Genomic DNA, 20,057 nt, shown 5'->3' with positions numbered 1-20,057 from the left:
CAGGTAGACGAGCGCACCGAGAGTCAGACCCCAGTTTCCTGAATGCCCCTCTCCCTTCGTAACTCCAAAAGCTCACCTTTACATTTGTAGTTCTCTTTAAAAAAAAAAAAAAAATTAAAAGAATAAAATACTCTGTACCTTCCTTCAAGTTGAAGGTTTCAAGTTTGATGCCTAGCTACCACATTAATGAACTCAAAAACCCAACTTGAACCACCATCACACATACCAATGAAATTGTTACAATCAAGGTACAAAGGGAAGAAATCGAAATGATTTGAAGTAAATTGAATTTAGGCGTGGCAATAGCAAAACAAAGTTTAAACAAGAAATTGTGAGACGAACAGTGGATGAAAATTACATAAAGAGTCCGAAAGAGGAAAAGTAAGAGCAAGAGCAACAGGTGCCAGAAATTGGAGAAGGGCGAGGATTAGGGGTAGTTGGAGGTGGTGGGAGTGGATGATTGGAGCCTCAACCTGCAACTTGAGAAACACACTCACCAGAACCTTCGTTTCACTCTAATCATACACGATGTGAACCCCTCACCACTGATCTCCACGTGGATTCTTCCCATTTTCCTCCCCCATGAAACCTCCATTTCCATTTCCCCTCTCTTTTCTTCTTCTTTACTTATTTCCCCTTTCTGGGTTACTCTTCTCTCTCGATTTCAATCGTCTCTTTCGACGCCCTCCTCCTCTCTGAGGTTTTTCCCCATGTGGATATCTTGATTTTTGGGGTTCTGGGTTGAATTCCATTTGGGTTTTGTGTGTAGGCTCGAATTTGAGAAGTGGGTTTGGTTGTTTTTGTTCGATGGGGGATGCAATCAGTGGTGGATTTGGGGATGACCTGATGCTCAGACTCTCGCCGGAGATGAACGGAGAAACGAAGGTTTCTACCTCTGAACAACCGGACCTTACTCTTGGACTCTCTCTAGGGGGAATTTATTGTCGGAAATTGAAGGAAAGTTCGTTAACCCGATCGTCTTCGGTTATTGGAGTGATTTCTCAGAACGCTGAGACGTGGAAATGGGATATGCAGGGGCAACACCGTTCGTTTCTTTCGTTGGCGAGATCTTGTTCTTTTCCGGCCGAGACGGACCAACTGGGTCGGATTAAACTGAAGGAGTTGCAATTGATGAGGAGGATGGAGGCCAAAAAGAGACTGGCGGAGCAGAGGAGTGGCAGAGCAGCTGCGGCGGAGGATGAGAAGGCAGCGGCTGCACCGCCGTCTCCGTCTGAAGTGGCGGCTTGGGCTGCCGCTTCTACAGCGAGAAGTCCAGCGGTATGTCGTGCGACTGATAAGATCAAATCCACACAAGGAAGCCTTTCCCAAAATTATACAATTGAAGGTATGCCCCTGCTCTTTCCCCTTTTTGATTTCTTTTTTCACTAAGTTCTATGACTTTATGATCAACTGGTTTTCAGGTCTGATGTAGGTCGATGTTCTTTGAATTCATTAATCTTCACCCTCTTGGTTTAATCAAAACTCTTCTTTCTCTCTGCAATTTTTTTTTTGAAAGTTGAAAATTTCTGGGTGATTCATGAGATGAAATGGAAAAGGAAGTACAAGCACTTTATTGGCTAACTAACGATGTTTTAGCAGGAAGCTGGAAATAATTATTTCACCTTCGACGGTGAAAAATTCATCATCAAGTGTTTGTTGATGCTGATACCAGAGTAGCGTTACTTTGTTTTATGTTGCCGATAAACCTCTTGCATGTACGCTTGGAAAATTGTAATTTTGTTGATCCTTTCAAAATCATTGGGGATTTGGTTGTCAGCTTGGGCATACAATGAGTAGGCAAATGGGGTTTTGGTTGTGTGTTCGTACTGTTTAGCATCAGAGATCTTATAACTGAATCATTGAAGCAAGGAAATATTGATCAAAATTCCTAAGTTTCACTCGATATGTAATTGTACTGATTGTCCTGGATGTGAAGGATTCGATGAAGTTAGATCTGGGTCACAATTTAAATTAGGTTCTGAAACAATAGGATTAGGTGGTATTAACGGTTAGATTTGCATTGACAGGACATGGAAGTGTGGGATCAACTAAGGGGTCATCCACTTCACAGTCATCACTGGAGTCAATTGACAGAGAGCCGCAAACAACGGCATCAAGAGAAAAACCAGGGACAAATGCAGCGAAGAGATGTAGAGTTTCGAAGGGATTGATGGAGGGGGATGGAGGGATGGATGTGATGCGAACGATGCCGAGCGTAACTACAATCGGTGATGGGCCAAACGGAAGGAAGGTAGAAGGGTTTTTATACAAGTACATGAAGGGACAAGTTTGCATAGTGTGTGTGTGCCATGGAAGCTTTCTTACACCTGCAGAGTTTGTGAAACATGCTGGTGGGAGGGAAGTGGCCAACCCCATGAAGCACATTCACGTTTGCTGTACTTCATTTTCATTGTAACTCTCTTTTAGTTGCTCAATTGCTCCCGTTGCCCCTTTTTCTTTCAGGAAAGTACAACGGAAAAAGAAGAAACTTGTTGAATTTTGAAATGTTTTTTTTCTTCTGATTTCCCCCTTTGGCTGTTTGGTTTCATTAGGGAAAATTAAAGAGAGCACCGCCAACAAAGAGGATTCCCCACATCGAGTTAATCAGATTATTGTCGCACCATTTCCTGTTTCGTCAACTTCGTTTACAATTCTCGATGCAGCTCCAAATCTCAGCCTCCTAATCAATTATTAAATAAGAATATCAATGATTAATTTTTTCTTAAAAAAAAAATAAATAAATGACAAAATCCAACGACTTCTCGCAAAATTTTCATCCAATAGATTTTTGCCATGTTTCTTTTTTATGGTGATATAATCTTGACAAACAATAACTAATGATATTGTTAATTGCAGGGCTATTAATGTTCGACAATATTTGTTTTAGATGTTTAAGAATTTAAGCGTTTCACCTAAAAATAGCAGTGAATGTATTAATTGGTATTAACAGTAGCATTCTTCGTTTTATATTATAGAATGAATGATTTTATAAATATGAAGTATAAGAATAATATTATATTCATCAACACAACACAATTAGGTAAATAGTTGATTCAAACTTCTAATATTATTAGTCTTAAACTTTAGACTAATATTTGATGGAATAACATCAATAAATATTATTTTATTATTAAGAGTGAACATAAATTTCCTCATTTAAGAATTCAGAATTGGTATTCCATAGTTTAATTGTCTAGCTTAGTTTCTTATCCCATTAGATACCAAATTATTTGTAACGTTTAAAATAATTAAAATAAAGTGTGAAAGAGAATATTCTCGAGCATCACGGCGGATCCAACGTCAAGGAGTTGAAAGTGCATAAGCCTTATACAAAGGGATCAAACCAGAGAATGAATTTATTCCGTCTGGAAATTTGAAAGACAGAAGGAAGACGAAGAAACAGGGAAATGGGCAAATTCCTGGCCGCCGCACCCTGTAAGCTCCAATTTCTGATACATTTTTTTTTTTCACCTTCAACCATTTCAATTTTTATTTTCTGTCATTTCCGCGGGGATCAGATTTTTTTTGTTTTTTTTTTTCTTTTTCATTTCATTTAGAGCTGGAATTTTTTTGGAATTGAATGTTTGATTTGGAACTGATAGATTTGGTCATTGAATCGAGATTTGAACCGCTTATGATGAAGATTGTTTGTTTTTGTTTCTTTTCCCTCACGGGTTTGCTCTTTGATTAGCCATGTTGAGTATTCTACTTACAGTTTCATGAATTTACATCACGATGCCCCTTGTTTTTTGTTTGATAACATGAAATTCTCGCACTCAGAATAACGTCTGCATGGTTGGAAATGTAACTATGATAACTCCTTAAGGCATTTCTCTGTGACATTGCCTTGTGGAAAACCCGTACTTGTTTCTGCAAAATTATTGCCTCAGTACCTATGCACTGAGGTTTCTGAGTTGGTACTTGTGCATTTGAAGAGCAGCTCATTGTATTTGATGCAAGTGCTTATGTTCAGGTATACTGAAGAATCTACATCTTTATATATTAGATCACAAGCAGTCTCGATTACTCCATTCAAGGATAACATAGCCCGAATTGTGAACATAAACACCTAAATTTCATGATCAGCCTCTTTGTATGCATTGTCAATATTAACTTTGTGAAATTTCAGTCTTGATGCGTTGCCAGACAAAATTTGATCAATTCTGTCCCCCAAGTAATGAGCCTATGTGGAAAATAGTCTTTAAATTGGAATTTTGTTTCATTAACGGTACTTCAAATGCCTATCAATGAACATTTAGTGTGCTGGAAATTTGACCCTAGGCACACCACAGCTTCAAGTTTTCTGATATCCTTCCTACACTACAGGATGGTCAAGTGTTCACTTCTTTCTAATGCATGCTAAACTTTTGGCTAACCATTGATTATTGATCTTTTGTTTCTTTGATGCGGCAGGCTTCACTATTCCTATGTTGGTACTACTTATTGTTGGGTGTGCTGCAAGGCCTTTTTACCCACTTCCTAGTAGATTACCTGAAGGAAGTAGGCAGCCTCTTCAAACCACTCGTCCATATAATATTGCTCATCGAGGTTCAAATGGAGAATTTCCAGAAGAGACTCTTCCTGCATATAAGGTGGGCACATCTAACTGTATTCTTTCCAACTTCTTGTTCACTTAACTTTTGAAATTGTTTTGCACATGATAATGGTACTAAAACATTAACGGCAAACTAGTCAGATCAATGTTAAGAATCCTCCATTTATTGAAAGATAATTCAATTAGAGGGAAGCAGATCAAGTATATGTTTGCATTTGCATGGAATTGGAGACCAAATAATCTGTTTGTTAAGGTTTATTTGGATGACTTTAAAAAGTAATTTTTGTGCACAAAACACTTTTTTAAGTAGTTAGAAAGTCAGTCCGAACAGGGTATTAGATTTTGAGAATACAACACTATATATTGCATATTAGTAAAGTTCCCTATTATTACACCTTGAGGCTCGTTGGTAACGACCATAGATACATGGAATTTGTAGGCACTGAGCTTTTATTCTTGTTTTTATCATATGCTCTCGTGCAGAGAAGTCGAATTATGTGCTTTGTATACTCAATTTTTCTCTTCTATGTCTTAATACTCTGCCTTTAACTAATTATTTCAGAGAGCTATAGAAGAGGGTGCAGACTTCATTGAGACCGACGTCTTATCTTCCAAAGATGGAGTTCTTATTTGCTTCCATGATGTAACGCTTGATCAGACTACTGATGTTGGAAAATATAAAAAGTTTGCCAATCGTAGGAGAACATATGATGTCCAAGGAGTTAACATCACTGGGTTTTTCACTGGTACAGTGGCTGCATATTCAATTTTATGCATGTGTATTTTACAACTCCCCCTATTTCTTATTCCTTTAAACCTCTTTTAGGGTTCTTATGCTGCAATCTCATTTCATGGTATTTTTATGGGTTCTAATTGATTATATGCAGTTGATTTCACACTAAAAGAATTACAGTCATTGAAGGTGAAGCAGAGGTATCCTTTCAGAGATCAACAACATAATGGTATTAGATCTCTTCTTTAAGCATCCTTTTCTTTGTTCAAGTTTATTAGTTTCCCAACAAGCTCTATCGTTTGCTCTTATCTAAATGTTATTACTTTCCTAATGTACAACTGAATAATATTGTTGTTAGATTTGCACCAAACAACATACCAACTTTACTGGATCAAAATATACACTGGTTTCAATTAGCTCATGCCTAGGTTTGATTGATCTCACCAAAATTAAGTGTGAGGCACATGAAAAGACTAGTAGTGGAATTGAACGGGTAGGGGTTTGAATTAGCCATACTCCACATTGATATTTACTTCCACACTTATTGATGTTCACTTTATGGTCGCTTGTTTTTTTTTTTTTTTTGGGTTGGTGTATATTTGTCTTGGATTACCACCAACTCCTTCTAAATGATTAGATGGTGATCTTCTATTATGATATCAGGTAAAATCTAAAATCGAATTCCTGTGACATAACCCATTTTCCCCTATAGCATAATGAAAAATGCCTTGTCACCTACTTGAAATATTTTGTTGAGCTTAGTTCTCTCTTGAACTCTGATCCCTCGTTATAGAGAAGATATTTTACTTTATCTCTGGAGCCTAGTCTTTTTGCATGATACTAATCAAAACATGTTCTCTAAATTATGAACTCAGGAAAATTTTCTATAATAACTTTTGAGGACTTCATTGCAATTGCACTTGATGCACCGAGAGTTGTTGGAATATACCCAGAGATTAAAAATCCAGTATTCATTAACCAGCGTGTAAGTTTCCTTGTACAAAAGGAAGTACTTACTGAACATTTTCTGAAGCTACCTATAAAACCACCGTTCTACTGTTTTCTGCAATTTGGTTTCCTGCAAGGGTTTTGATATTTTGAAGATTGTGATGCCTTTTCAATGACGATGCTGTTGGCAAATATAGGTTTGACTCTAAGGGCAGTAAATTGCATGTTGGTCTAGTTCTCATTTATCCTCGAATAAACCCCTAACATGCGGTGTGTCTGTAGTACAATGGTTGCTCAATGGTTTCTTGTTGGCAAAACTTTTGAACCCTAATACGGGTAAAATGTGCACAGGTCAAATGGCGAGATGGTAAAATATTTGAGGACAAGTTTGTGGAGATTCTAAAGAAACATGGATATAAAGGTTCATATTTGTCAAAAGATTGGTTGAGACAACCTGCTTTCATTCAGTCATTTGCTCCAACTTCCATCATACACGTATCAAATCTTACGGACCTGCCCCAGATCTTATTGATCGATGATACTACAATTCCAACACAGGACACAAATCAGGTATTTCAAACCTTTCCTTGGATATTTTTCTTGAGTTTGTGAATTTTTCTGAATTTTGGTGCTACAAATATTATTTGTCTCGGAAAAGTATGAAGCTATAGTTCTGCTGAAGGCAGTCAAATAATCCTGCTACATTGTTGTTTATCAAACTTCTCATTAGATGAAAACATCATAAACGATTTAGCATCTAGTTACATGGATCAACTCCATGTAAAGGCCCCAGTTAAGGATATACCTATTTATTTTTTATTTAACAATTTTGTGCCTGCCCCAAGGTCCAAACTTTGGAGACATCATGAGTTTTCCTCTTTGAACTTACCCAAAAATTCGAACATGCGACCTTTTGGGGCAAGCGTTACTCAAGGCTGCATGCCTTAGCCAACGGGACTTTCCCTTGGGCTTAAGGATATACAATATTCTCATCAAGTAGTACCTCATGATGAGTTTTTGTTTGGTTCGTGTGAATTACTACTCTTTTCTGAATCTGCTGTGGTCTCATAGAAGGTTCACAATCAAACAAAAGTTCCAACTTCAGTGTAAAGACTAAAGAGATTAGATGTTCCTGTGATTGCTGAATCTGCTGTGGATTTCTTGACAAACCTTCTCTGAGAATTTAATATTAATTTATTGTCTTGACTCTTAATGTACTACCCTTTTCTCCGTTGAAGACAAATTATGTACTTGGACTCATAGAAGGTTTCACGATTGAACAGTAGATCCAACTTCGGTCAGAAGACCGAAGAGTTTAGATGTTCCTGTGGTTGCTGAATCTGCTCTATAGTGCTTTTTGATAAATCTTCTGTGATGAATTCATATTATTTTCTTGGCTTAGCTCTTAATAAGCTTCTTCTTAAAAATAGTATTGGATAATGTGCAGACGTATTGGGAAATTACCTCTGATAGCTACTTCAATTACATAAAGAAGTATGTGGTGGGAATTGGACCTTGGAAGGATACTATAGTTCCTGCTGTCAACAACTATATGCTAACACCTACAGATCTTGTAACCCGAGCACACGCACATAACCTACAGGTAAACATAATTCACGTTCAAGTCCTTTATTCTTATACTGAGATGGAATGTGGATGCACATGTGGGAAGTGAAATGATTGCATTTAAATACTAGTTGAATCTTATAGATGGTAAAGGCTGCTAGATTTCACTTACGAGCGACTGATATGAAATGGTGTCACATGGTTTATATGTAAACACTAATTGATTGACATGGTTTTCATTGCAGGTCCATCCATATACTTTCAGAAATGAGTACAACTTTGTCCATTTCAACTTTCATCAAGATTCATATGAGGAATTTGATTACTGGATCAACACAATAAGAGTCGATGGGATTTTCACCGACTTTACAGGCAGTCTCCATCATTTTAAGAAATGGACCTCTAATCTCCCTCCAAATGATACTGAGGAACAGAGTGCATCTGATTTATTGCATAAAATTTCTGTGATGCTGAATCCGTATAGAAGTTAGGACAGAGTATATACGGTTGCTTCATTTGGACAACAACATTGTGAAACTTGTTTATAGACCAAGGTAAATTGCGGCATTGCATTGAAAACAAGGATATTATTATATACCTGGGCCATTGATGAATAAATAAAGAAAAGAAAAACTGTTGGCTCATTGATCTCAGCTCTTTGTATTGCTTGATGACAGTTATTTACTCTGAAAATGATGAGAAGTTCGCTATTATCATATACCTGGGAAGTTTGAGATTCTTCATTGATTATTTGGCTTGCTGCTTTCCAAGTTTTGATTTATGACATTGAGGTTGGAGGGCTCAAACTTATATAATATCATGTGTTTTGGATTATTGACTATCGTAGAAATTTGAAAGATTTATGTAGCTGGTATGAGTGACAATTACAAATTTATGAAATTCTTAGAGTCTTAGAGAGTATTTTAGGCGGAGGTTAAATTAATAAAAATATTTCAAAATTTTGAGTCTCAAATTAGATCAATAAAAATATTTCCAAACTCTATCCTTTACTCAAATATAAATACCTCTAGACAGTTTTAATAATATTCTTAAAAAAATCATACAATTAATAATTTTGGATGGAAACATGTTAATAGTTTAGTTAAAAAAATATTTTGAATAATGACTTTAAAAAAAGATTCATTTATTCCTTCATTTTTTTTATTTAAAATATTAGTATCATATTAAAAAAAATGTTCCAAAAATGTTAAAAATAGCATTAATTTTCTTCTGTTTTCATAAATTATAAAAAGTATAAGTTTGAAACTATTTTTAAAACTCTTCTAAAAATTTGTACTTTTGAAACAAAATATTATCTAAAGAGAATTTTTATTAGTTTTTATTTTATTATTATTATATATATATATATATATATATATATATATATATATATAATTAATTAATTAATTAATTTAGCATTTATATAATTTAACTTAAAATTAAGTTTGGAAATTCTCAAAAAGTAATATTCCAAGAAGACAGTCAAACCGGCCCTGGAATTAGGTCGAACCAGGGTGATGATACGTTGAAGGTCAGACGAACGCAGAATATTGGTAGATTGAACCCTCTGGGGGATTGAGATTGTTAATCAATAAAGCTATTTTTGTGCCCGTGCAAGATGAATGCTGTGTTTGTGGTTACGACTGCGTTGCCACTTCGATGAAACACCAGTTTAGCATCAGGCGAAGAGTGGAATCAATCTTGAATCCATCTTTCCCTTCAGATTCAGATTGTTGTGAGAGCCTCCGCCTTGAGAGTTGAAGTTTGATCTGTAATTATAAAGACCCAGATGGCCCAAAATCAAAGGCCCACAAGCATTCTTGAATCTCTTGGGGAAGAGATTGTTAGAATTGTCGCCCCAGTTTCAATCTGCATGTTCATGGTGGTTATTCTAGTCTCTATTCTCAACTCCAGCTCCTCATCTTCTGCTGCAACAGTTAGCTCCATCGCTACCATTGCATATAATGAAAGCAGCTCCGATTCCTCGTGGGACAAATTTACAGGTGCTCTTTTAAACTCCCTGGTGTTTGTGGCTATCATAACTGTGGCTACATTCGTCATGGTGTTGCTTTTCTACCTTAGATGCGTCAAGTTCTTGAAATATTATATGGGTTTCTCGGCTTTTGTCGTTTTGGGTTTTCTTGGAGGTGAAATTGCATTGTTCTTGATTGAAGATTTCGATGTTCCTGTTGATTGTTTCACTTTTTTGGTTGTTCTCTTCAATTTTGCTGCTGTGGGTGTTTTGGCTGTGTTCATGTCAAAAATGCCCATCCTTGTAACACAAGGGTACTTGGTTTTGATTGGGATGCTGGTGGCTTATTGGTTTACTTTGTTACCCGAATGGACTACTTGGGCTCTTTTAGTTGCACTGGCTCTCTATGATCTTGCAGCAGTTTTGCTTCCTGTTGGACCTTTGAGGCTGTTAGTTGAGCTTGCTATATCTAGGGATGAAGATATCCCAGCTTTGGTTTATGAGGCTCGGCCAGTGGTTTATCATGAATCAAATCCTAGGGATGCAGTGCAAACAAGGATGAGGGTATGGAGGGAAAGAAATGAAATTTCGGGCAATCTCCCTGCGGTTCTCGATTCTGTTTCTGAGGGCAATGTGGTTTCTGAATCAAGTGTAGATGAGATTGAAACATCCGATTCAAATCCTAATAGTGAATCAAGTGTTGTTAGATCTGAAGAGGGCCAGGTTCTGATAAGGAACAGTGAGCTTCTTGTTCCATTAATTGACATTGGAGGGAACGTTCAGCCACATGGAGAAGAAGTTTCTGCATCAAATGAAAATTTAATGTTAGAGGGAATTGGGTTGGGATCCTCTGGGGCTATCAAGTTGGGGCTAGGGGACTTCATTTTCTATAGCGTATTGGTCGGCAGGGCAGCGATGTATGATTACATGACGGTTTATGCGTGCTATCTTGCAATTGTAGCTGGTCTTGGAATCACTTTGATGCTATTGGCAATATATCAGAAAGCTTTGCCTGCTCTCCCAGTGTCGATAGCACTAGGCATCATGTTTTACTTCCTAACGCGGCTCTTCCTCGAGGTTTTTGTTGTACAATGTTCTTTGAACCTTTTGATGTTCTAGATATGTCTGCTTTTCTAATAGTATATATCATAAGAACGGTTGTCGATAACATTAGGCATCATGCTTTCCTTCCTAACGCGGCTCTTCCTTGATGATTTTGTTGTACAATGCTCTTTGAACCTTTCGATGTTCTAGATATGTCTCTTATATTTGAGGCTGATGCTTTTGTATTAGCAGATATAATAAGAACGGTTGATTGTTGATGGTTAACGATTGCACCCCTGTTGCTCAGTTTCTGTGTGAAGACCTTAGAACTTGACCTTGAATCAGTTCCTGCAGGTTTGATGATTTCTGTGGATCTTGTCAATTTAAGCCGGTTAACTTTGACATAGAAAAACTTTGCTTGCTACTACAATACTCACTCTCATTTCTGTTCTTTATCCCCTTCTGTAATTAAGAAGCGCATAGAAAGACAAGAAAAGGAGGACAAATGTGGAAAGGGATATTAAATGATTTGTTATTCAAATTGGATATTAAATGTGAAGTGATCGACTGAAGGTGGTAAAGCCATTGGAAAAGCCATTGGGCCAGGCATGCTATTGATTTCATTCTGCAGCTCAGAAGCAAGAGTTGAGCCATTTCTTGATCTTCACGTTTAAGACATTCCATTCCGTACTCACCAAATCATCGATGCTATACTTATCCATTTCGAGATTGAGCAAATACTCATCCAACGCATCTTTCCGCATATTAACACAAGCCTGGCAGAATTCCTGGATACAATTTGAAGTAAACACAAGATTTGCGATGGCTTTAAGATGAAGGATCAGGTGTGGATGGACCAAGTTTACAACATATACGGCAGCCATACTCTCCCTCTGGGGATTTTCTTCCTCCAAATTGTCCTCAACATTATAGCCAGACTGAAAGGGAGCATAATCGGGCTCAAAGTATAGTTTGGGATAGAATTTCGTTTTGCTTCCGACTCTCATTTAAGGAGACCTTCCCATCTCCCATTTCGCAAGCTTTCCTCGACGGTCTTCATTTTTCTGTTTCTATTCATTTAGAAGTCACTTGTTTTATTTGGATGTTAAAAAGTCTTATATAGTTTTAGGCTTATGTTTAAAAGTTGTTTCGGATTTAGGGTTAGAAGTCATATAATTAGAAATCGAAGTTATTCTCAAAGATTTCAGGGCTAATGGGGAACACTAAATTAGCATTACCATTATTGTCCAATCAATTCCTATCATCGAATCCAACGGTCTCCATTCGCCCTCTCAAAATCCAACGGTGTACATGTAAGCTTTGCCTTCGACTCATATCCATCTTCCATTGCCGCACTTACAAAACCCCGCTCCAATCCGAGGCTTAGGGTTTAAGCTCTACTGTCAAAGAAAGGAGGAGAGCGAACAAAGGTCTTATTCTCCACTCCGATTCCTCGTCCCTTTCATTTTATCTCCTGTGTTGATGTTGATTCATTCAGGGTTTCAATTTTGATTGATTTTGTTTTCTGTTTAGATCTTTCGTCTTTCTGTAAAGATATTTACGTGTCCGTTCGATGAAATACCAAATCTATTCTCCTCACTCAGCTTTGATATGATCTGATTAGAAATTTCTCTTTCATCTTTCGTTGTGTGTATGTGTCTTCTTGATTTCCAAAGCTTAGACCTCTACTCTTAGCGTTCTGGGTTTATGTGCTATGCTTAAGAATGATTCTGTTTGTTGTCGAGTGTTTTTAGTTTGAATTACGTATGCCTTTTTAAAGCGTCTACGAGAACATAAGCAGTTTTTAAAGTACTGAAGATTTCCTATAGGTACTAGAAAATTTTGTTTTTTGCTTCGAGATAACTTTGATCCTTGTGTTCCCATAGGTTTTGTTTGTTTGTATGTATGTTTATTTTGGATCTTACAACAGTACCTACAACTTTCTTTTTGATTATGGAGTTAATGTACCTTGAAAGTTCAAAACATATTTGCAGGTACGGTGTTATCTTGCACAACTACTACTTTTTGTTCTCTATGGTTTTTAATTGTTTTGGGTAATTTTCTTTCAGGTCGTCAGCATGGCGTTTCTTAGTAAAGTTGGGAAAATATTTAGTCAGAGTTCTGCATCAAGGATTGGTTCAATTTCGCAACCTTCCCAGCTGTCTATCTTTCAAGCTATTAGATTCATGTCAAGTTCAAAAGTTTTTGTAGGAGGTTATCTGAAATTCCAGCTGTTCTTTTCTTCTTACGCCTTGGTGGTCTGTTAGAGCTTTCTCTGAGATCCCTTCATTTGTACTGCAGGCCTTTCTTATGGTACTGATGATCATAGTCTGAGGGAAGCCTTCACTAAGTATGGGGAAGTAGTTGAAGGTGTGACGACTTTTCTAACTAAGCATTATCGAGTAAAAAGCTAATTTTTTTTTCACAAAATTGAATTACATCAAAAGAAAAAAAAAAAAATTAACAGTATTAATTTTCGTGGGAGCGCTTCCACATTTTAGCTGATGTAGACTGTTGGGTCAGCGAATTTGATATTTGTTAATGTCTATCTTTGTTTTAGCGAGAGTCATATTGGATCGTGATACTGGTAGATCCAGAGGTTTTGGTTTTGTCACTTTCGTTGGCAACGAAGAAGCCTCCAGTGCTATTCAAGCACTGGATGGACAGGTAAACATTTGTGTTGAGAATGTAATTTGATGTTGGGGGCATTCTGGTTGGTGTCTCTTGGCATCAGTATGGCTTTGATATGGGTTTGTTAGTGACTAATTCATTTGTGGGTACTGTTCTCTGTCATTGTTAATTTTCTGTAACCAGGATCTCCATGGCCGTCGCATTAGGGTAAACTTTGCAACTGAAAGGTCTCGTGGTAGCTTTGTTGGTGGTGGTGGTGGATACAGCGGCGGTGGTGGTTATGGAAGTGCAGATTATAATCGCAGTAGTGCATCCCAGGGAGGGGACAACTATTTTTCTGCCGATTCTGGTTCAGACTTCACCAGTAACCATCAGAGTGGCGGTGGACTGGATTCTGGAGATAATACTCGGGATGATTTTTTGGGCGGAGGGAAGTCTGGGGATGAGGATAACAACGACGACTATGCCAAAAGGGCTTGAGGAAATTAGTTGCTGTGTGAAAACAAATTGCTTTTATTTAGTGTAATGTTTTATGCCTCGTATCTCTGAACCCAAAAGGCCCTGCGTTGATTTTTATCTTGTTTGACATGTTATTCATCAAACATGTTATTCATCAAACATGTTATTCAGAATCATTCTTGACTTCAAACCCCAAGTTTTATCGATGAGTTTCTTGCCTTTGACTGGGGATTAAGAATGAATGTCAACCTCTGTTTTAAAACGACATCTAGAATTCCCGTAGTCGTACGGAAATGGTCTTCATATACTTTCTGAGTTCTAACAATTATGGAGTGAAAGATTGAATTTTTGAGATATTGAGTTTTATGATGGTAATATGTGTGTTCCCTATTGATCTATGCTAGACCATGGTGTATGAATTAGATCATGAATATTGATTTTTGTGGGAATTACAAGTAACAACAAACAATTTACAGAGATATTTAGACTTTGTTTAAAATGAAGACTTGTCTGTGTCTCTAATCCAACTTTGTTTAAAATAACAACAAACATGAATATTGATTTTTGTGAACCGTTTGTATTCCCCATTGGGTACGAATTGGAGGTGCTGTGGGACTGTTTATCAATGTTGAGAGTATTAGCGATGAGGAGAGCAATAGCAGCAGGAGTTGGTTGTTGTATATACTACTCGTTCACAGGAGCCATTGGATTCATAAGAAGTATCTGCAAGCTTTCTCTCTCCTTTTTTTTTTTTTTTTTTTTTTANCTCCAGTGCAACCCTTAATCTTGGATATATTATATAATATATTAATATATGTGAAGGAAAATGGAAATCCAAGGCCTTATAAGAAGGCTGCTTAAATGATAATTAATCAACTACTAACCACATCCAAAGCAGAAGAAACAAACCATAAGCTCTTACAACTCTCTTACAAACTAGCTAAATAAAGTACTTCCATTTATTTAGTCCCACCAAACCATGAAGCTAAATAAGAAGACGGTTGAGAGAGAGAAGACTATGTGACGTTGGAGTCGGAAACCGCCGTCGCTCTCGTCAGTAGTGGTGGTTCCGGCTCCGGTGGGGCTGACACCGGTGCCAGCGCCGCCCAAAACCCCCGTGGGTGATGCAGTGTTGGGAAGGGGATTTGTAGTAGTGGTAGTTGGTGGTGACCTTGCGACAGGTGACGTCATTCCGGGTACTGTTGTTGCCCCCGGTGGTGTCGGAGTCATGGTCACCGGAGTGGATCCGCCGCCGCCACTGGAATAACATCTAAATTTGTATTATGTCTTTTTCAAATGAGGTCTACACCTCAAAAATTATTTAATAGTTTTTGAAATAAATTTGAGTTTAATAAATTTGAATTTAAGAATTAATTTTATATATAGGAAATTTTAAAAGAAAGTAAAAATGAAAAAAGAAAAGAACATGTGGAGTGAAAAGAGAGGGCGCAATCCTCAAGAAGGAGAAGAACAAAATTAAAGTTGGCTCAACACCCTAAAAAGCAGGGGGAGGGATGAGAAAGAAATATGTCCCCCAGAAATCACGGTGGGATCAACCCCCCTATCCCACACAGGAAGAGAAAAAACGGTTCTGATTTTGAATTTTCCCATTGCCCTAATTTAGATTCAAGACCCCACAGACAAAATTTCAGGTGGGTCGCAACTTTTGACAAGGAAGAGCATTATCATCGAGTACCACCAGACTCGGATTAAATTTACCCCCAAAAGCCAAAAGAAACAAAGAAACAAAGAAACAAAGAAACAAAGAAACAAAGAAACAAAGAAACAAAGAAACAAAGCTAGGTATGGCTACGTCAAAGATTCTATAAAGCAACTCCATAGTGCTTTTGGACGATGTTAAGTTGTGGAGCACTTATTCATGCATGCCTATCCAATCTTCAATCTTAAGGGGGAAGAAATCCCTCTCACTTAATTTTATTTTTCATGTTGGTGTGGATAGGATGTTATTCTCAAACGATATTTGACATAACCAACCAACTAACAGGAATACCAAGAATAGCGTTTTAAATTATTGGATCTCAGGTTTTCTATGGGTTTGTACTAAGAATTATCAAAAAGGGTCGGAAACTATCCACAAAATAACTTATTGAGGAGGTTGATGGGTTTGAAACAATCTAACATTAAAAGCTTCAATTATATAGCTTTTTTTAGAATAAAGCAATATATTGTTTTCAAGATTAGAGATTTGAATTGGTATCTAAGAATAAAAAAGAGGTTAGTGAGAGTCTAAAGCCGACATATTAAAAGTAAAAGATGTAATGAAGATCCTAAAAAAGCAACATACCCGGCGGTTGAAGGGTAGGAACAGCCAGAAGCGCCTGCCAGAGAGCCAGAGAGCCAGAGAAATGAGTTAAGTAACCATTTTTTTGTATTGTGTTTATGGAAGTTTAATTAATTAGGGAGGGTATTAATTAAGAAAAGGTTGAATGTGCCTACTAGGGTCGGTTGTGGAGATGGTAGCAACACCACCAAAATCACAAGAGCCTTGAGTTTGGCCCTTCTTTTGAAAGTAGCTATTAACAGCATAAGAACAGTGAGCCCTGACAGTGTTTGGAAGGAAACAAGCTGCATTTTGGCGAATAGGGTTGCAGTCAGCCCCCGCCCCGCACGCATAGTCCAGCGCCTTCTGCAGCGTCGTGTCGCCCACCCCGTCCTTGCAAACGCACCACGTCCCACCTATTCAAAACACAACCCCCATACACCACCCTTAAACACAGCATATAAATCAATAAATTAAAAAGAAGAAGAAGAAGAAGAAGAAGAAGGAAGGTAGAGCTTACTTGAGTGGCCAGCCATGGCCGCCAGAAGGAGCACTGAGAGAGCCAAAGTAGGTGGCATGGCAGAGAAGTTGGAGCTGAATCAACCTGTTTCGTTTGTCTTTGTTTGTGGACATACAAATGAAAATGGGAAGCAGAGTTGGGAGTGGTGGAATAAATGTATGAAAGCTTATTTAAGCTTAACTTGGTGCATGCCCAACAATAGTGGCAATGACGATGGAATGTGAGCTTTTAGTTTCTTTTCTTTTCCTTTACTTTCCTTTTGCTTTGGCATCATAAATATTGCTTAAAGTAATGAACTAAATCCACCCACTACTTTGCTCACCGCCACGTCCTTTTGCTTTTGCAATCCTTTTATTTTTTATTTTTCTTCATAAAAGATTTGTGTTTAAAGTTGGCCATGAATCTTATCTTCATGTCTCATCTTTTTTTCGTTTCTTAAATAGTTTTATAATAAGACTTTTCGTGGGGTTTTCTTTGTGGTATGTGGTGAATTAAATAGACATACTGAGAAGGAAACCAAAAACTTTGGCACTCGTCTGCTTAGTACAATTATGAACACCCTCCCTGTTCTCGAATGTTAAGGCTGCAATGGATAGGAAATGTTGTAGTGATCCTCCAACAGTGGGCTAGTTCTCTTTATGACCTCTTAACCAATCGATCTAATCTTGGAGGGTAGCTTTTGCTCAAATTCGAACAGTTTCATGAGAGCTTACTTTCGTTATTTCCAATAATACGGCTCGATAACAAATCGGTTCTTTTAGAGCACGCCCGGTTTGTTCCGCTTGCAACAATCTAATGAGTTCTCCATGTGAAAAAATATTAGACATTCCATCTTCTGAAACCAACACTCAACCGAGTATGAAGCATTCCATCTTCTGAAACCAACACACACTTGTGATATCAACTTATTCATCTGCTATAAACATGCGAGGTGGAAACAAACAGGAAGCCAACAAACGCTAGAAGACTCAGCCCAGACAATAGCAAATAAAAGTAATCAAGATGTGCCTTGTTGAGATTGTCGGAAAACCAACTATTCTGCCCATTGGCTCCAGTTGCTTCATCGATCACAGAAACTAAAAGACTGCTTAAAATGCTTCCCATGCCTAAGACGCTAGTGTAAAAGGCAAGCCCCATGCTTTTCAAATCTGATGGACATTGATCGTAGAAGAACTCTTGGAGACCAACCAATGTAAAAACTTCAGCCAAACCATACAAAGTATATTGAGGAACTAGCCACCAAAAGCTCATTGGAATTGTTATGTCAGGCCTATCAACTAGACCCTGCTCTTCTGCAATTCTTAATCTTTTCCTTTCAACCATAGACGCAACCAACATTGAAATGGCAGATATAACCAGCCCAGTTCCTATTCGCTGCAGCGTTGTGATACCAGACTGTATTCCTGTAAAAGCTCTGGCGATAAAAACGAATACACGATCATAGATGGTAATAAAGATAACGATGGAAAGGGGAACAAATGAATCGATTGCAGCAGCAGGAGTGATAAAGCCTGATAAAATTGATCTATCCATTGTAGCTCCTTGCTTGGTGAAGAATGTGGAATCTTGTGCAAACACAATACCAAATACAAGGACTGTCATCCATACTGGAAAAATCCTAAGAACTGCCTTTGCCTCTTCAACCTCGCTCATGCTGCACACCATTCCACATTGGTTGGAATGATTTGGGACAATGCAGGCTTTGTTAAGAAATCTGCCACATTTGAGGAACCAACAATTGTTAACAAACCTCTAATAAATTTCGATTCAACTAGATATACTTCAACATTATAAGTTAACAAATTTCGATTCAACTAGATATACTTCAACATTATAAGTTAACAAATTTGCAATTTGATTCAACTCCACAGGATTCCATTCCACCCACTTCATTTCATGGTGAACCTATTACCTGAGTAACTGAATTTCTTGATCAAATGGATGAAAACGCTAACTATTAATTGGTCATAAATTTGGTGCTACACTTCCAGCGTTATGAACTAACTCTACCTCATGTTAGCATTTCAATAATTGTATGGACTTTTAGAGAAAATAGAGGCATAATCTAAGGTTAATAGTTACTCTAAACTCCATTTTCAAATGGGGCAAGAATTCTGTAATATTCTTACCTGAATTGTCCAGCTTTCTGTTGCGACAAGTCTGTTGCACTTTCTTCCTGATAAAAAATGAATGTTGAAGAAGCTCTCCAATTCCTAGCTGCAGACACAAATACCCGACCAATTCTCACAAATGGGCTCTTGTCGTACTTTTTGACGCTATAACGATATGTGTTTTTCCCAAATACAAACACAACCGATGCAATCACCATCATAATGAAAGGAATTCCAAATCCTAAACTCCAACTAAGATTTTCCTCCGTATATGTTACCACCAAAATGGCTACAAAGCTACCAGCGCACACACCAAAGAACCACCAATTGAAGAATGAGCTTTTGGATTTGGCCTCTTGAGGGTGTTGCGCATCGAACTGATCGGCTCCAAAAGCCTGTACGCAAGGCTTGTGTCCACCTTGCCCTACCCCTATTAGATACAGAGAGACGAAGAACAACACAAGCTGAAACTGGGCAGTGGAACATGATGAAATTTCGTTAGAGTTCTGACAGAGGAGGGAGGTTGTTGTGGGAAGCAGAGCAGAGAAAGAGAGCAAGGCTAGTCCCTGTAAGTGGATCAGAGTATGAACTCAGAAATCTGATTGAAAGGAAAATGAAACAAGGAAGAAAGATAGAGAGCAGACCAAGACGTAAATTGCAGAAGAAAAAAGAATGGTGCGATATCGTCCGAAGAAGGAATCAGCGACAAAAGCTCCGAGGAGAGTGAATAGCATGGAGATGCCTGACCAGATGTTGACACTTTCGGCGGCGGTGGCCACAGACTGACCAAGTGGCCCGGTGAGGTAAGTAATGAGGTTGGCACCGATTCCGTAGTAAGCAAATCTCTCGGCGACCTCCACTCCTAAATTGATGGTAAATTGAGAACATCGCCATCACAAACCGAGTAAATGTATGAGAAGCTGGTGAAAGTAAGTGGTTTTACCTATCATGAAAGAGGCGGACCTCCAACCACCGGAGGATGATCGGAGAACTGGGTGACCTTGAAAATCGACGGCGCCATCAACGGTGTCGTTCAGAAGCGGAGAGTCAGAGGCTGAGAGTGAAAGGTCCATTTTTTGATCGGAAGCGAAAAGGAGGAAGGAGTTGGATGGAAGATGAAATGGAGTTGGATCCGATGAGTTTGGCGAAAATGAGTTGGGATTGGATGGCTTTAATTGCCCGCCACCACTCATTTGGGAAGTTCTTCACGTTTTTTTTTTCTTTTTGATCATAATTA

The 20,057-nt window shown here is 38.0% G+C and overlaps 6 protein-coding genes across 7 annotated transcripts; 4 read left to right on the top strand and 2 right to left on the bottom strand.

The window, feature by feature from the left end:
* The first annotated feature begins 219 nt into the window (after nt 1-219).
* Nucleotides 220-2,593, top strand: LOC111801578 (ninja-family protein AFP3-like). The gene is made up of 2 exons (XM_023685604.1): nt 220-1,345; nt 2,028-2,593. The coding sequence occupies exons 1-2, from the start codon at nt 808-810 to the stop codon at nt 2,414-2,416; spliced, it is 927 nt and encodes a 308-aa protein (XP_023541372.1). The 5' UTR covers nt 220-807; the 3' UTR covers nt 2,417-2,593.
* A 718-nt stretch (nt 2,594-3,311) lies between these two features.
* On the top strand, nt 3,312-8,446 carry LOC111801577 (glycerophosphodiester phosphodiesterase GDPD6-like). Its single transcript, XM_023685603.1, has 8 exons — nt 3,312-3,435; nt 4,414-4,592; nt 5,118-5,301; nt 5,443-5,517; nt 6,164-6,273; nt 6,588-6,806; nt 7,684-7,839; nt 8,048-8,446. The coding sequence occupies exons 1-8, from the start codon at nt 3,408-3,410 to the stop codon at nt 8,291-8,293; spliced, it is 1,197 nt and encodes a 398-aa protein (XP_023541371.1). The 5' UTR covers nt 3,312-3,407; the 3' UTR covers nt 8,294-8,446.
* Nucleotides 8,447-9,265: 819 nt separating this feature from the next.
* Nucleotides 9,266-11,103, top strand: LOC111801576 (presenilin-like protein At2g29900). Its single transcript, XM_023685602.1, has one exon. It carries the CDS (start codon nt 9,592-9,594, stop codon nt 10,891-10,893), a length of 1,302 nt encoding a protein of 433 aa, XP_023541370.1. The 5' UTR covers nt 9,266-9,591; the 3' UTR covers nt 10,894-11,103.
* A 1,041-nt stretch (nt 11,104-12,144) lies between these two features.
* LOC111801579 (glycine-rich RNA-binding protein 4, mitochondrial-like) lies at nt 12,145-14,215 on the top strand. Of its 2 annotated transcripts, none has more exons than XM_023685605.1 (5): nt 12,145-12,248; nt 12,888-13,032; nt 13,120-13,188; nt 13,379-13,485; nt 13,633-14,215. In XM_023685605.1, exons 2-5 carry the CDS (start codon nt 12,897-12,899, stop codon nt 13,927-13,929), a joined length of 609 nt encoding a protein of 202 aa, XP_023541373.1. In that variant the 5' UTR covers nt 12,145-12,248; nt 12,888-12,896; the 3' UTR covers nt 13,930-14,215. The 2 variants fall into 2 exon arrangements, with proteins under 2 accessions (XP_023541373.1, XP_023541374.1); XM_023685606.1 differs by lacking the exon at nt 12,145-12,248 and adding an exon at nt 12,294-12,812.
* A 473-nt stretch (nt 14,216-14,688) lies between these two features.
* LOC111801960 (PLASMODESMATA CALLOSE-BINDING PROTEIN 3-like) lies at nt 14,689-17,081 on the bottom strand. The gene is made up of 4 exons (XM_023686210.1): nt 16,710-17,081; nt 16,366-16,605; nt 16,214-16,247; nt 14,689-15,166 (listed from the first exon to the last, which is right to left on the bottom strand). Exons 1-4 carry the CDS (start codon nt 16,765-16,767, stop codon nt 14,872-14,874), a joined length of 627 nt encoding a protein of 208 aa, XP_023541978.1. The 5' UTR covers nt 16,768-17,081; the 3' UTR covers nt 14,689-14,871.
* An 85-nt stretch (nt 17,082-17,166) lies between these two features.
* On the bottom strand, nt 17,167-20,038 carry LOC111801959 (protein NRT1/ PTR FAMILY 5.10-like). The gene is made up of 4 exons (XM_023686209.1): nt 19,764-20,038; nt 19,465-19,682; nt 18,839-19,386; nt 17,167-18,423 (listed from the first exon to the last, which is right to left on the bottom strand). Exons 1-4 carry the CDS (start codon nt 20,011-20,013, stop codon nt 17,619-17,621), a joined length of 1,821 nt encoding a protein of 606 aa, XP_023541977.1. The 5' UTR covers nt 20,014-20,038; the 3' UTR covers nt 17,167-17,618.
* Between the last annotated feature and the right edge of the window lie 19 nt (nt 20,039-20,057).

The sequence above is a fragment of the Cucurbita pepo genome, chromosome LG09 (genome assembly GCF_002806865.2).
Source record: "Cucurbita pepo subsp. pepo cultivar mu-cu-16 chromosome LG09, ASM280686v2, whole genome shotgun sequence".
Taxonomy (NCBI): Eukaryota; Viridiplantae; Streptophyta; class Magnoliopsida; order Cucurbitales; family Cucurbitaceae; genus Cucurbita; species Cucurbita pepo.
This window is presented reverse-complemented; position numbering and strand designations above follow the sequence as displayed.

Bases quoted from the DNA above. Each gene is read 5' to 3' on its own strand.
- LOC111801578 (XM_023685604.1), top strand. From the start codon at position 808: ATGGGGGATGCAATCAGTGGTGGATTTGGGGATGACCTGATGCTCAGA. The intron at 1,346-2,027 runs GTATGCCCCTGC...TTGCATTGACAG, and splicing joins CCAAAATTATACAATTGAAG to GACATGGAAGTGTGGGATCA.
- LOC111801577 (XM_023685603.1), top strand. From the start codon at position 3,408: ATGGGCAAATTCCTGGCCGCCGCACCCT. The intron at 5,302-5,442 runs GTACAGTGGCTG...GATTATATGCAG, and splicing joins CATCACTGGGTTTTTCACTG to TTGATTTCACACTAAAAGAA. The intron at 7,840-8,047 runs GTAAACATAATT...TTTTCATTGCAG, and splicing joins CACACGCACATAACCTACAG to GTCCATCCATATACTTTCAG.
- LOC111801576 (XM_023685602.1), top strand. From the start codon at position 9,592: ATGGCCCAAAATCAAAGGCCCACAAGCATTCTTGAATCTCTTGGGGAA.
- LOC111801579 (XM_023685605.1), top strand. From the start codon at position 12,897: ATGGCGTTTCTTAGTAAAGTTGGGAAAATATTTAGTCAGAGTTCTGCA. The intron at 13,033-13,119 runs GTTATCTGAAAT...TTTGTACTGCAG, and splicing joins TTCAAAAGTTTTTGTAGGAG to GCCTTTCTTATGGTACTGAT. The intron at 13,189-13,378 runs GTGTGACGACTT...TCTTTGTTTTAG, and splicing joins GTATGGGGAAGTAGTTGAAG to CGAGAGTCATATTGGATCGT.
- LOC111801960 (XM_023686210.1), bottom strand. From the start codon at position 16,767: ATGCCACCTACTTTGGCTCTCTCAGTGCTCCTTCTGGCGGCCATGGCT. The intron at 16,606-16,709 runs GTAAGCTCTACC...TGTTTTGAATAG, and splicing joins GGCCATGGCTGGCCACTCAA to GTGGGACGTGGTGCGTTTGC. The intron at 15,167-16,213 runs GTATGTTGCTTT...ATGTTATTCCAG, and splicing joins TCCTACCCTTCAACCGCCGG to TGGCGGCGGCGGATCCACTC.
- LOC111801959 (XM_023686209.1), bottom strand. From the start codon at position 20,013: ATGAGTGGTGGCGGGCAATTAAAGCCATCCAATCCCAACTCATTTTCG. The intron at 19,387-19,464 runs GTCTGCTCTCTA...ATCCACTTACAG, and splicing joins CTTCTGCAATTTACGTCTTG to GGACTAGCCTTGCTCTCTTT. The intron at 18,424-18,838 runs GTAAGAATATTA...CAAATGTGGCAG, and splicing joins CAGAAAGCTGGACAATTCAG to ATTTCTTAACAAAGCCTGCA.